This window comes from Mycothermus thermophilus (genome assembly GCF_041956435.1).
Source record: "Mycothermus thermophilus strain CBS 625.91 unplaced genomic scaffold VTJ04scaffold_3, whole genome shotgun sequence".
In the NCBI taxonomy this organism is placed as follows: Eukaryota; Fungi; Ascomycota; class Sordariomycetes; order Sordariales; family Chaetomiaceae; genus Mycothermus; species Mycothermus thermophilus.
The window spans coordinates 3,904,375-3,918,801 of record NW_027191429.1 but is presented as its reverse complement, the minus strand read 5'-3'; the positions used below and the strand labels follow the sequence as shown (position 1 = coordinate 3,918,801).

The window sequence follows — 14,427 nt, the reverse complement described above, 5'->3', positions numbered from 1 at the left end:
ACGAACCTGCACGCATTCTTTGGTCCTGGACTCCACAAAAATTCCGCGCCTTTGACAACGGCGACGACGACGCTTGCCGACGGCCGCCGACGACGACGAAGACGCCACCACCACCAATCCTTGCACCCCATGCCCCCCTCGCATCGCAATCCGCGCGCCGTCCTCTGCCAACCATTACCCCTCGGCCGCGTAGGCTGTTGGAGGTCTGAGAATGGCTTCTTCTGTCCATCCACCATCTAGTTCCCATCATTCTGAACCCCGGCCCTCAACAACTTTCACACCGAGCACCGCGCGATCCACGTCGAGCCATGGTGGCTACACCAGAACGCTACCTCGTAGGTTCCCATTGGGGCTGATTTTTTCGCTGGTCCGTGACTGACAGACATGTTTCTCTCGCCCATAGCATGGATTGACTCGTACGAACCGCGGTTCGGAACCCCTAGCGAAGACCAGCTGCGCGCCTTGAACTGCCCACCACCACCGCGCGCGCTAGCCCCCGAGCATAACCACATCCCGTCCCCGATTAAGCGTCGAGTGTCGAGGGATGGCTATATACAAGATAATCAAGCCATTCAGGACCTTGAGGGTCCTGCCGTAGCGTCGTACGCCCGGTTTCGGAGGATCCTGCGTCGCCGCGACGCCACGGAACGCGGGCGAAAATGGGATCATTTGCGCTCCGCCGAGCCCGTCATCGTTCCCCGCTTCATCCGTTCTGGGCCGGATTCTCCTTGGAGAGGCTACGTGCAGTCGTCGCGCTACGGCCGCTTGCCCAACGAGGAGTCTGAGATTGTTGGCTGGGATGTTCTGGAAAAGCTGCAACCCGGCTTCAACGACCCGGTCAACCTTCCCCAGGACGGAACAGCCGGCACGGGCGGGAACGGAGACACGAGGCGCAAGGTGCTCTACAAGCGGCTCTGGCGCATCCTGCTGCGGCATCCGCTCATCCCACTCTTGTTCCGCCTAACAGTCCTCATAACGTCTATCGTGGCGTTGGCTCTCGCCATCCAGATATATAAAATAGAGCACCGACCCGCGGAGCCCGACGTGCCACCCACAGCCTCATCCGAGCTCACACAAGCCATCGTCGCCATCGTGGTCGATACGGTCGCCATCCCTTACATCGGCTACATGACGTGGGACGAATACACGGGTCAGCCGCTGGGACTTCGCCCACCAAACCAAAAGATTTCCCTCGTCCTGATGGACCTCGTCTTCATCATCTTCAAATCGAGCAGCACGGCCCTCGCTTTTGAAGTGCTCGTGTCCCACAACTCGGGCGACCGCCGTACGCGCGAGCTGAGCAAAGCGCTGGCCGCCTTCCAGGTCATCGGCTTGATATCGTGGAGCTTGACCCTGTCAGTAAGCGTCTTCCGCCTAGTGCAGAAGCTGGGCGGCGGAGATGACGACAGATGAGGGGCGGTCCGTTCATTTAGTTTCTTTTTACTTTATCTATCTGCCTAGTGGCCTGGGATGTCTGATTCTATTCTTTTCTGGAGCATAATTTTCTGAGGATACCTGCCCACGGTCTATCCAGCTTTGTCGATGAAAGAGGCGCGGTGGGCGTGGCCATGTACTCCTTCAACTTTGTATTTTTATGACGATCAGCGCGAAATGACTGGGATGCGGCGAGCTTTCTGGCGAAGCTTCAAGAATGGCGTTAGCGGTGAAGCAGCGAAAGGATGGAATCCAAGGAATGAAAAGACAATTCAAACATAGTATGCAAGCAGCCTTTATGCTCATGGCGCTCATGGAGTCCATTTGGTGTTAATATCTTTTGATTTTCGCGTCTGCAATGGCGCTTAATGCGCTTGTAGTGGTGGACCCGCTCAATAGCCGCGCTTGCAGCCTGGAGAAGGTGGGGCTCTGCCTAACCCAACCCTCGGGGTCAGCAAACGGCGGGCTGAGTCGAGCGGGCAGCGACCTCAGGTCCAAGTTGCCGCCTTGCGCATCATCCACTTCCCAACTCTGGAACCTGGACCTTCAAAACCTGACCGACTCCAGTCCCTGGACATCTTCCTTGGACTGTTCGTCTTCCACAACCCCAAATCTTCAACCAGCCACGGATCGTGTCCTCATCCTTTCCATCGAAATCCCTAGACCATCCGCCATTCCATTTCTACCGCCGCTGCGCAGCAACGCCACGTTCCTTCCCCTCACTTTACACCTACGTACCTGGTTATTGCGAGTTGCCTGAAGGCATCGTCACGTCGTCGTCCTCTCTTCTGACCGGTTTTACGAGCGAACCTCTTCTTCGTCTTCTCTCGCAACGCCCTCATTTGGTCGATCCACCGGCTTTCCCACCGACCACCACCAGACGACGTAACTGGAGGGCCAATAACACCTTTCGACCAGGCGCCGCCCTTCACCATCTCTTGAATCGATCGACGACAACGCTGTTACGCGCCCTTCAAGATGCCGCCAGCAGCAGTAATGGGGATGCCCAGGGCACCCTCCTCAGAAGCCGACATCGACACCACGTATGCGGTCTCGACTCTTTCCCCCCACCTTCCGTTCCGTCGCTAACACGCAGCAGCTGGGAATACTTGCAACATGGAATCACGCGTCTTATGACGAATCTGCGTGAGGGAATTGACCTTAAGAATGTATGTGCTCCAGCTACTCCCCTCGCTGATTCTCAATCCTGGACACCCACTGACATCGGCTGCAGTACATGGGCATCTACACGTTTGTCAACCCCCTCGGGTCCGCACCACCAAGGCTCGATTGCTGACTATTTACAGAGCTGTGCATAACTTCTGCACATCCCAAAAAGCGTCGGGCTTCGCCCTTTCCGGCCATCCCCTTGGGTCTAACCAACGTGGAGGTTCGTGCCATCTTTCCTTCTGCCAAACACGTATATTGACGTCTTCACAGCCCACCTTCTTGGCGAGGAGCTGTACAAGAAGCTCTCCGAGTATCTTTCCGATCACCTCAAGGCGCTGGTGGCCGAGTCCAAAGCGCATGCCGACGAGACTCTCCTGGCCTTCTACATCCGGGAATGGCAACGTTACACGGTTGCTGCTAAGTACATTCACCACTTGTTCCAATACCTCAACCGGCATTGGGTGAGGAGAGAGTTGGACGAGGGAAAGAAGAACGTCTATGACGTCTACACGCTGCACCTGGTGCAATGGCGCGATGTCCTGTTCCAGCAGGTGTCGGGGAAGGTCATGGATGCAGTTCTGAAACTCGTTGAGAGGCAGCGCAACGGCGAGACTATTGAGCACAACCAGATCAAGCAGGTTGTGCAATCGTTCGTGTCTCTGGGTCTCGAAGATGGAGGCAACGCGTCCAAGACGACGCTCGAGGTTTACAGGTACCATTTTGAGAAGCCGTTCCTCGAGGCAACCATGGCATTCTACCAGAACGAGAGCAAGCAGTACGTTGCCGAGAACAGTGTGGTCGAGTACATGAAGAAGGCCGAGGCTCGACTCGCCGAGGAGGAGGAGCGCGTGAAGCTTTACCTCCATCCGGATATCGCCGTTCCGCTCAAGAAGGCCTGCAACCAGGTCCTGATTGCCGACCACTCCAACATCCTGCGCGACGAGTTCCAGGTCCTGCTCGACAACGACCGCGAGGAGGATATGGCGCGCATGTACAACCTGCTGTCGCGCATCCCCGACGGCCTGGACCCGCTTCGCACCAAGTTCGAGACTCACGTGCGCAACGCCGGTCTGGCGGCTGTCGCCAAGGTGGCCATGGATGCGGACAAGCTCGAGCCCAAGGTCTACGTGGACGCCCTGCTCGAGGTCCATGCCCAGTATCAGGGCCTCGTCAAGCGCGCGTTCCGGGATGAGCCCGAGTTCACGAGGTCCCTCGACAACGCATGCCGCGAGTTCGTCAACCGCAACGAGGTCTGCAAATCGGGTTCCAACAAGTCACCCGAGCTGCTGGCCAAGTACACCGACGTGCTGCTTCGCAAGAGCAGCACGAGCGTGGAAGACGCTGAGCTTGAGAACACGCTTTCCCAGATCATGACCGTCTTTAAGTACATCGAGGACAAGGACGTGTTCCAGAAGTTCTACTCGCGCATGCTCGCCCGCCGTCTGGTCCACAGCAACTCGTCGTCGGACGATGCAGAGACAAGCATGATCAGTAAGCTCAAGGAGGCTTGCGGCTTTGAGTACACCAACAAGCTGCAACGCATGTTCCAGGACATGCAGATCTCTAAGGACCTCAACGCCGGCTTCCGCGAGCACCTACAATCGCTGGGCGTCAAGGGCCTCGACTCTACCTACTCGATCCTCGGCACCAGTTTCTGGCCCCTCACCGCCCCGAATACCAATTTCAACCCGCCAGAGGAGGTGGCGGCGGACTGCGAGCGATTCACTCGCTTCTACAAGAACAAACACGAAGGCCGCAAGCTCACCTGGTTGTGGCAGCTGTGCAAGGGTGAAGTCAAGGCGAACTACGTCAGGAACTCCAGGATGCCCTACACCTTCCAGGTGTCGATCTACCAGATGGCCATCTTGTTGTTGTTCAACGAGAAGGACGTCAACACGTATGAGGAGATCGCGTCGACAACCCAGCTCAACGCGGACGCTCTCGACCCATCACTCGGCATCTTGCTCAAGGCCAAGGTGCTCAACCTTGACTCGGGCAACGCGGCGAAGCTTGGGCCTGGTGCTGTGTTCTCGTTGAACTACGACTTCAAGAACAAGAAGTACAGGGTGAACCTGAACGTCGGCATGAAGTCGGAGACGAAGCAGGAAGAGGTCGAGACCAACAAGACCATTGAGGAAGACCGCAAGCTCCTCCTCCAGGTAAGCATTTGCTGTCACTCTTTTCTCTCTAAGAGGATCATCACTGACTCGGTATGTAGTCTGCCATTGTGCGTATCATGAAGGCTCGCAAGCGCATGAAGCACCAGCAACTGGTTAGTGAGACCATCAAGCAGATCAGCGGGCGCTTCGTGCCTAAGGTGAGCGACATCAAGAAGTGCATCGAAATCTTGCTGGACAAGGAGTACCTGGAGCGCCTCGAGGATGATGAGCTCGGGTATCTGGCTTAAAACCTGGCTGGTTTCGTTGTTAATTTTTTCGGATGGTCGTTGGGAGAGAGGGGTGTATGGAGGAGGAGTTTAATATGGAGTTTCTGGTCTTTCTCCCCTGGTTTGCGGCCCGGGCCTCGACCCGATGGAATCCGCCCGAACTGGGCGGTGGATAGGTATGGCCTGACCTGGCTTTGCTGCCGCAAGAAGCCATGCTTGCATGCAGGATGACCGGCGGATAGGAAGGGAGGTCACAGGTAGCAGGGATTGCTTTGCTGAGAAAGGAGAGAGAGAGAGGAACGAGGACACACTGTGCATGCATGAAATGCAACGGGTTCCTGGAAAAGGACTTATGATGGTTGATGAGAACTCTTGGGCCTTGTGGAGTGTTTTGTTCAAGTACAACAACAACAACAGCGGGAGGAAGGGAGGGGAAGGGAAACGGGCGCCGGATCCCGGCCGGACCTGGGAAGAGCGAAGAATTTTTAAGACGTCATGACAGCAGCAAATAAACGGCGTGCTTTTTTTTGTTTTGTGTTGAAGGATCGGTTGGTGTTGGGGTCTGTACTCCGTATGGGTGATGTTGAAGGTTTTGTTTGACGAAGTGAGTCTCAGGGACGATGACTGTTTCTCATGGTGTGCCAGACCCCGGAGGTATTATCCAATGTCCCCAGGCTCTGCTCGAACTTGTTGTGCTCTCGAGACAGCCGTCGAGGGACACTCACCTAGGTGCTTATCCGCATGTGTAAGGTGGGGAGATTGATTGATTGGACCCGGCCACTTCTCCGGGCAGTGTGGGTGGTTGATGGCGTTTGGAGGCTTGCATCGAGGAGGTTAGTGGATGTGTGTGGCGGGCGGGAGGGCGTTCGGTAGCCGGAGGTACTTAGCGGAGCTGTAGTTCGGATGCTGGACCGATCAAGGTGTGGTTGACCTTTGTTCTCAGCTGGTGAATACGGTCGTCGTGATAGGGTCTGTGATGTAAGGTATGTAGATACGTATCCTATGAGCTGGGAGTCTGATGTGAGTTTTGACACATGAAGAATCCGACCTGCTGGTACTGGCTTAGGTTAGGTTGACACAAGGTTAGGTGGATGACGGGAGTGCCGGTTTGGGAAGGTCAGCGGTGTGATTACACCGAGTAGCATTCAGAGGGCCTGGCGTTGAATCCCACGTTGGAAACTTGTCACATCGTCATCGGGCCTACTTATCAAAGTGCATACATACACCTTCTTTGGTGGACTTGAGAGAGCCTAGGATACATAGTCACTAAAACTTCCAGCATGCAGGATCTGTGGGCGGCGGGATTCTCGGGTTGGGCGATCCCGTCCCGTTCCGGGCGGGAGGCTTTTACACTAGGACCTGGTATCTACTTTGGTAGTATGGCCTGACGGCGGGTTAGAGTGGCTCGCGTTTTCCAGGCCCAAGTTGGTTATGAGGCTAGTGGTGTTGGGCTTGGAAACAAACGGACAGCTGGGATGTTGGGGACATGGTTTGGGACGAAAAAGAAGAAACAAAACGGTTCCCAGAACATGCTAAATTACTACTAGTCTCTTCAACCAAACAGCTAACGAGCAGGCTATCCAACACGCCATCCTGCCTCACCGCGTGTTCGCTACATATCAGTATCAGGCCTTTTGTCGAGCCATCATACTTACAGAGTCCACTACTCCGTCGGTATGCATGCATCAATGACAAGCAGGACGCCAGGCCTGATGCGAGAAACAAGCCAAAAGGAACACGACTCGAGGAGGCCACGAGAGCGCCAAGAGTCTGATTCGGCACTGATTGGTGGACGATCGAGATCGACCTGGGCGGCCGGAGGTCCGAGCGTTGCCGGCCGCCGACGACCAACCTCAAAGCTGCGCTCGGTCTGCTGGGCTGGGCATCGTCGCTGTGGCGCTTTTCCAGATCCTGCCAAGGAAGGAGAGGGAGCACCAGGGGGCCGCACAGCCAAGCGGTTCTACCCTCTCCCTCTCGGGTGTCAACTGCCGGTCACACCATCTTTCCCCTTCGAACAAAAAACTGCCTTGTTGTCAGGTTGCAAAGGCCACCATCGCCAGCAGCTACACTACGTGCCCGTTGGTGGCACTTTTTATTTTTTTTATTTTTTATTTATTTATTTATTTATTTATTTTTTATTTTTTTTTTTTGCATCCATCTTCGGGCAGTTGATGTCGCTCTTCCTGCGGAGTTTTGTGGTCTTCTTATTTCAGGACAGTTCTTCCTCAGAGCTTGGTCGCCATGGCATGGGATCTATGTAACTAGACTCGTTCAAGGGCTAAAGAACGGGCGACAGACAAGGGGTATCTCAGCAGCTCCTTTCTGCGTTGCAAATCTGGGGGAAGTTCAAAGGGCGACGTTCGAAACAGGCGGGGTTCCGTCTCTCAATCCTGACCGCCATTGCAGAGTCTAATCTTGGAAGCGGGACGTCGATCAGAAAAGACCAAAAATTTCCGGGTTCTCGAAGGCAGTCGACACGTGGTGTTGGGAGGGAGGCGGCGATCGCGTCTCATAACCCGAAGGGATGGAAGAGTGGATTGGCTCAGTGAGAAAAGCTGTCATGGATTGTCATGGATGGTGAAGGATGTCCGACATCCCTGCTTGTTCACCCTCTCATCAATCTCTCAACCCTGAAGGATTGGTTCAGGAAGACCCAACATATGAGACGCCACACGCTCGTGCAGTCCAGACGATCCGGGGCTGTCTTCAGAGAGAGGTAAACTTGACGCCTGTCTTGGAGGCGCAGAACGGGTTGGCAAACCTCGAGGTTGTAATTGCACCACCTGTCTGCGATGTCTTTGAAGCTCCACGTGTCGTCGGCTGCCAGACCGGATAGGCTCCCAATTTTCTTGTTGTCCGGAGTATCAGTCGCGATGCTGACGGTCACCACCGTGCGGTTTGTTTCGTTGATGGCCTTGGTTGCGCAGCGAAACACTCACCGAGGAAGCGCGGCTGCACAGTACGAAGCACGGAGTTTCGATGACGACGGAGAGGATGGACAGTCGCCCGCTTAACATGAGTGTTAACGTCCATTTGTCTGGGGTCATGAAGCGGGGAGAGGCTTGGCGGCTGGGGGCAGCGAGTCCATTGCCGTTCGTCCCGTCAAACGACACTGGACTCTTGCAGAGAATCGACCGCTGTGCGGCGGCGCACACGAACACGCTGGCGAGCTGTAGCTGTTGCACCGGCTACGGGCATACGCGGCTGAAAGACAGGACTCGCCCTCGAGGAAATTTGCCAAATCCTATAGGTTAGTTAGCGTCGCTCGTTGACAGCGAGTCGCGAGCGATGTCTTCAACGACAGCCTGAGACGCTGTCGAGGGGGCGCATTGCTCCAGTTGCAAGCTATTAGTATAGAAACCCCAAGAAAACGCACATGGCAGCCGGGGCGGAGTAGGTAGGATCCACGGGAAATGACACGGCAGCTTGTCATGCCCAGACAGGCTTCGAACCTTGCTTGCCTTCCTGTCAGGGTGGATGGCATAGGTTCAAAGTGTGCGACTGAACACAGGGATCGCGCCGAAGGACGGCACGCATTATCCGGAGTTCTATGTAACGTAGAAGTCACATACATTGTACATACCTACCTCCCAGGCTGGCTTACTTCCGGGTGTGCTGAATCCGAAAGAGTGATGGATTTCATCAAGACGTCCGGCTGTGGTCCCTTCTGGCTTGTCCGCCGAGAAGATACAACTCCCCCAAGCCACCCAAGCCTTGGCTTGCTGGCAGCCCCGTTCTTGTTCACTGGTTGATGTTCCGGGCCCTGTCCTTTTTTCCCCAAGCTTTCCAGCTTTCCGGCCCACCAACCCGCATCCAGCGAGCGCCGTCCGGAAAAAAAGGCAGCTCAGACAGAGGGTTACCCCGGACTGACAACACAAAGGAAACCGAACGGCACCCAGACTTCCGCGGTCTCTTTTCCCGTCCGTCACACATCTCCCGAGTTTCCTGCATCGTCCCCATCCTCCAACAACGTGGACACATTGCCGCAGCGGCCGCCTCCTCCCATCATCTTTTTCTTCCTTTCTTTCCTTGAAGGAACAACAACACCACCCCAAGTTGGCCCTGGACCTGACCTGATCAGGGCTCGGGCATAGCGTAAAGTTAGGGTCTTCCGCAGCCTGCTGTGGACCCTGGGTCCTGCCTGCGTCCCTTGTGTGTTGGTTGCTTCGGTCTGCCAATCTTCACTTGGAGCCCGCCACCGTCTTGTCCCTAACCGGAAGCCCAGCACTCCCCAAGGCCGGAGTTCCACCGTCATTCACACCCCCCAGACCAGATCGCTGCACAACGGACGGACCTGTTCGCCGCGCTGCTCTTCTTTGGCTTCTGCATTTGTTGTCTTCCGCCCGGCTCGGATTCCTCGGCTGAATCGTGCGTCGTCCAGTTGCACCACCGCCGGCCGTCCGTCCATCCGTCCGTCTGTCACGGGGCTCAGCAACGGGAGCTTTCTTTTCGCCTTTTTGTCGTCAAAAGTTTTAGGTCTTTTTGTAGTAGTATTTTGCTGTCGACGACGAGAAACTTGCCGGTTTCTGAGTTCGCGCAGGGGGGTTGCGGGTCTTCGTGTCGCATCCGTCAATCTGGCTAGCGTCCCTGCTTGGGGGCCTTAGCCTTACCTAGCTCTCCGTTGAGTTTAGCAGGTGTGTGTGTGTCTGGTGGTGGTGGACGGGATATCTATCTGACCCAGGCCCACCACAACCTGCGAAGCAACTCTTTCTGCCCTCTTTCCCGGTTTTCCGCCTCCCCTCCTTCGCCGAGTGACTTACTCGCTTGGATCGCTTCCTCCTCATCATCAACACCACCACCCCCGCTTCCGTCGACGACCATCGGGGGGAGACATTGCGACACGCCCTATTTTTTTTTTGTTTTACCCTCCCCCGTCGCGCCGGCTTCGCGACCACTGCTGAGCTTCCGCACCTTGATGGTTGCTGGGGGAGCGTTGGGACGACGACGACGACCACGAACGAACTACCGACCGAGGGCGATATAGCCGGGTCCTGCGGCCGCCGCCTCGGCACAACAACGAGACACAAACCGACTGCCGACCGCCCGGGGCTCCTCTCGCGAGCCGATGGTCGCCATGGGGTCATGCATGAGCACGAGCGGGGAGGAGTCGGAGCAGAGGAAAAGGAGCAACAAGATCGACAAGGAGATCGAGGAGGATTCGAGGAGGTTACGAAAAGAATGCAAGATCCTGCTGCTCGGTATGTTTAATTTTTGTTTTTCGTTGCATGTTGTCGTCCGATGATGACCGTGCTCGCTTGCTGACAACCGGGCGCGCAGGCTCCGGTGAGAGCGGAAAGTCGACGATTGTGAAGCAGATGAAGATCATCCACCTCAAAGGCTACTCACGAGAAGAGCTGGCGAATTACCGACCGACAGTGTACAAGAACCTGCTCGAATGCGCCAAGGCGGTATGCACGGCGATGCGAGAGTTTGAGATCGAGCCCGTCTTGGAACAGAATCGGGCGTATATCGATTTCCTACTCGACTATGAGCTCGATCCCACCGACCAGTATGCCTATATCGACCCGAAAGTGGGCGTGGCCATCCAGTCGGTCTGGAACGACCCGGCCAAGGAGCAATTGATGGAGAGGCAAACCGAGTTTTATCTGATGGACTCGGCGGAATAGTCAGTACCCGCCTGCCTATGGGCCCCCGTTGCCGTATCATCCATCTCCGTGTGCGAAATGCTGACGTACCCCTGTGCGTGTAGTTTCTTCCAAGAGGCGCAGAGGATCGTGGCGCCCGACTACCTCCCTGTCGAGTCGGACGTGCTGCGAGCGCGTATCAAGACGACGGGTATCTATGAGACACGGTTCAAGATGGGCCAGTTGAGCATCCAGTAAGTAGTGGCGCCGGCTTTTGAACGAAGCCGCCTCTTTGCGCGCACACCGGGCCTCGAGCTAACGCCCGTCATCAGCATGTTCGACGTTGGAGGCCAACGAAGCGAACGCAAGAAGTGGATTCATTGCTTCGAGAACGTTACATCCATCATCTTCTGCGTCGCGTTGAGCGAGTACGACCAGGTGTTGTTGGAAGAGAGCAGTCAGGTATGCATTGCGCGCAGCCTTGGATATATCGCGGCCGTTCCCCCACGCTGACGGACGCGCAGAACCGCATGATGGAGAGTTTGCTCTTGTTCGATTCCATTGTCAACTCTCGGTGGTTTGTGAGGACCAGTATTATCTTGTTCCTCAACAAGGTCGACATCTTCAAGCAAAAGCTGGCTCGCTCGCCACTGGGCAATTACTTCCCCGACTATCAGGGTGGCGCCGACGTCAACAAGGCGGCGAAGTACCTGCTTTGGAGGTTTAATCAGGTCAATCGGGCACATCTCAACCTCTATCCTCAGTATGTTCCCTTCCCCATCTCTGATTTGATTTTGAAACATACAATCTGACAGCTGCCCCTCTAGCCTCACACAAGCCACCGACACATCCAACATTCGCCTCGTGTTTGCCGCCGTAAAAGAGACCATATTGAACAACGCGCTCAAGGATTCCGGTATCCTTTGAAGACGGCCGGCCGCCCGCGATCTTGTTGTCTCTTGTTTCTCGTCCCGACTCTTGTATACGATACCCACCTCGGTTCGAACGCTATACATACATCGATATATACGACACGTTCTTTTTTGACAGCGGTACATTGTTTTGTTTTTTTTTCGAATCTATCCATGGCGTGGGCGGCGGTAGCGGCGGCGGCGGCGAAATGCATTGGTCTCGGCGTTGGAGGCGGTCCTTTTTTTCACTACCTACTACCATATTCCATTTCTCGACGACTAGCTTCGCGGGGGCAACCGGTCCGATTCTTATGATTGTCGGCGTTGGATCTACTTCGGATGTTCCGATGCCTCCTGCCTACGTCGTGGTTGTTTCGTACCTGCAGGAGAGAAATGGTAGCGCTCCCCTCCCCCGCAACGCAGCAGAAGGAAGGAAATTTCATCGGTGCCTCTATGGGGATATGTGTGGGTATTTGACTGTCTTTTTTTGTAATGTGCAGTATTTTGGTTTTTTTTATTAGTGGGATACCGATGGTGGCGGCGCATGGGTTTTTTTTTTCTCTCTCTTTTGATGATATGATATTGGGCGCTGTCAGGGGTTGCTATTGTTTTGTGTTTCTCTAGTTTTTTTGGGGGGGGTTCTTTAGGTACTTGAGTGTCAAAAAGATGGAGGGTAGGGCTATAGTTCTGCGGGTCATGACATTCTTAAGAGAGAAGGGAGAGAGAGGTGGTGGTCGGTGGTTGTTCATGTCTGCGACAAAGGTGTCAGACCCTACAATTCCGTGGAAGGGAGGGGGAGTGGCCGGGTGATTTGATATCCTCAATGGATTGATCTGTTGGCATAGCTACCACTTAGGTACCTGCTAATGCAAGTAATGTGGGATAAATCATGGGAATAGGTCTACACTCAACACGGTACGCATAGGTTTGAAGGCTTTCACCGACGTCGGTGGTCGGTGGCTGACCTAGTCCTCTCCGGAGAGTCCTCTGTCTAGCTCCCGTCCAAGGTGGATCGTCCATTGTCGGTGTGTGTGTGGGTGTGTTGCTCGGTCCGGTTGGTGGTGACGGGAACATGGATGCAAGCTCGAGTGAATGAATTTGCCACCGCAACCACAACCCCAAGGATCGTGGTGGCGCTGGGAGGGGGGACTGCATTGACGGCACTCAACTCCCTTTTCTCACCATAAAGTAAGCGAGGCATCCGGCCGCTGCTGCTGATCACTCACAGGCTAGAAAGCGTGTTAATATCTTTGGTATCTGCAGCCTGCCGAATGCAGGAGTCCCCGAGGCTTGTTGATACCTGAGCTGAGAGGACATTGTCGAGTCCGAGTCCAGCACGTAGGTATTGATGATGTCAAACTTCCAAGCGGGTGGGGAACTCAGGTCGGACCTGGCCGTATGGCGGCGGGACACTACGGCCAGGTCTCGGCTGGGCTGTCAAGGAGATCCCCGCTCAGGTTTCTGGCCGGTGGGGTTCATGTTCTTCTTTTGGTTGGGAGCTCTAGAGCGGCTTCCGTGCCGTCCAGGCCCAGATCGCTGCCCAAAGTCTGCTGATACCAATATCAATGGAAGGGTGGGAGGGGCAAGAGGTCAATGAGGGGCTGAAGTTCTCCCAGCTTGCTTGCATTCCAAAGTCTCCCTGCTTCCGGTGACTTTTAAAGAACAAATATAAGAGACCTGAGAAGACGCCATTGCCAAACCTGGGCACATATGGCACTGTATAAGTACCTCTAGCAATTTCAAGCCGACTCGATACCTCAATGCCAGGTCCGGCTTGGAATCGGGTGCGGGGCACCACCGCTTGCGGCAACTAGAGTTACGGCAACGGCGCTGCAGCAACATCAGCAGCTGCATGCATTGGATGGATGGAACCGGCCCGCCGACTGGTCTGCCCAACCATAGGCTGTACATGGCTTTGACACAAGACTCGGGATCTGGAGTGTGTGCCAGAATCAGGGCGATTCGTTCAGTGGGTGTGTTGAGTTCTTAGATCCCTACCTAGGTACGGTAATTAGGTCAAATACCTGAGCATGAGATGATTCAACTACTTATGGAGGAGGGACCTACCGAGAGGAAGAAATGAGTCTCCAATGTCTCACAGCCAAAACCGGAGGCCATGGCGTGCTCTGGCCTCAGGTCGCTCCCGTCGCCAGGGTGGACTCAGTCAGGCAAGAAGAGCATCTCCGGCTTCAGGCTGTCATTGCTGGGCATCATCATGATTGCAAACAGCCCAATCTTCAAGCTTTCTCCACGTCCGACGTTCCGAGCTGGCCAGGCTGGCTTTCAGCTTGCGGAGCTGGCATGCAAAGCAGTTCCTGCACCCCGGGCTCGACACCCATTCGAAGTATCGTCGTTGAATAGTTTGCTCAAACCTGATGAGGTGTTCCTCGACTGCCCCGTCTCTGCCCCAAATTGGCGGGACAGACGCTATTTTAGCTGTCCATGTGTTCGGATCTGAGTCCTTGTTATGTCCTTGTTAGGCTCCAAACCACCAAACCTGAGCCCTCGCTTAGATCCCGCCCCTCTGGGGAGGTAGGAGGAGTGCCTCGTATCAACAGCACCCCGAACACCTATTTATCGTTGCCACTATCAACTTCCCCAAGCTGCCCGGTCCCGCGAGCCACGACATTGCCCCGAGTCCCCTCCTCCTGACTCGAGAGGAGCCCGTAATAGGAGCACGTCAGCTGCAGCGTAACCCCACTCCGTCTCAAGGCCAGAACGAACCCATCCATCCTCAACAAGCAGGCGAGCTCCAGGTTCTAGGTTCCAGTTTCTCAGTCACTTGCCTTGCCTCCCCTCTCCCCGCTTTCCTCCTCTCAACACCAACAAACTCTCCTCGTCCGCCAGGCTCGAGACAAATCGCTTTCAGGTACGTGTAGATATAAGTGTGAACCGAGGGTAAGGAGCTGCACTTGAACAGAGAAGCTAACGAGGAACACAC

The 14,427-nt window shown here is 55.2% G+C and overlaps 5 protein-coding genes across 5 annotated transcripts; 3 read left to right on the top strand and 2 right to left on the bottom strand.

Annotated features, from left to right (window-relative positions):
• Positions 1-384: 384 nt before the first annotated feature.
• Positions 385-1,413, top strand: VTJ04DRAFT_5558 (uncharacterized protein; the record flags this gene model as incomplete). The annotated part of the gene is made up of 1 exon (XM_069363685.1): positions 385-1,413. One exon carries the CDS (start codon positions 385-387, stop codon positions 1,411-1,413), a length of 1,029 nt encoding a protein of 342 aa, XP_069220507.1.
• A 67-nt stretch (positions 1,414-1,480) lies between these two features.
• On the bottom strand, positions 1,481-2,369 carry VTJ04DRAFT_5557 (uncharacterized protein; the record flags this gene model as incomplete). Its single annotated transcript, XM_069363684.1, has 2 exons — positions 1,481-1,643; positions 2,173-2,369. The coding sequence occupies 2 exons, from the start codon at positions 2,367-2,369 to the stop codon at positions 1,481-1,483; spliced, it is 360 nt and encodes a 119-aa protein (XP_069220506.1).
• Positions 2,370-2,412: 43 nt separating this feature from the next.
• Positions 2,413-5,011, top strand: VTJ04DRAFT_5556 (uncharacterized protein; the record flags this gene model as incomplete). The annotated part of the gene is made up of 6 exons (XM_069363683.1): positions 2,413-2,477; positions 2,534-2,603; positions 2,669-2,685; positions 2,742-2,824; positions 2,875-4,763; positions 4,823-5,011. The coding sequence occupies 6 exons, from the start codon at positions 2,413-2,415 to the stop codon at positions 5,009-5,011; spliced, it is 2,313 nt and encodes a 770-aa protein (XP_069220505.1).
• A 19-nt stretch (positions 5,012-5,030) lies between these two features.
• Positions 5,031-6,272, bottom strand: VTJ04DRAFT_5555 (uncharacterized protein; the record flags this gene model as incomplete). The annotated part of the gene is made up of 2 exons (XM_069363682.1): positions 5,031-5,455; positions 6,215-6,272. The coding sequence occupies 2 exons, from the start codon at positions 6,270-6,272 to the stop codon at positions 5,031-5,033; spliced, it is 483 nt and encodes a 160-aa protein (XP_069220504.1).
• Positions 6,273-10,064: 3,792 nt separating this feature from the next.
• VTJ04DRAFT_5554 (uncharacterized protein) lies at positions 10,065-11,502 on the top strand (the record flags this gene model as incomplete). Its single annotated transcript, XM_069363681.1, has 6 exons — positions 10,065-10,188; positions 10,268-10,616; positions 10,701-10,829; positions 10,908-11,037; positions 11,100-11,338; positions 11,403-11,502. The coding sequence occupies 6 exons, from the start codon at positions 10,065-10,067 to the stop codon at positions 11,500-11,502; spliced, it is 1,071 nt and encodes a 356-aa protein (XP_069220503.1).
• Between the last annotated feature and the right edge of the window lie 2,925 nt (positions 11,503-14,427).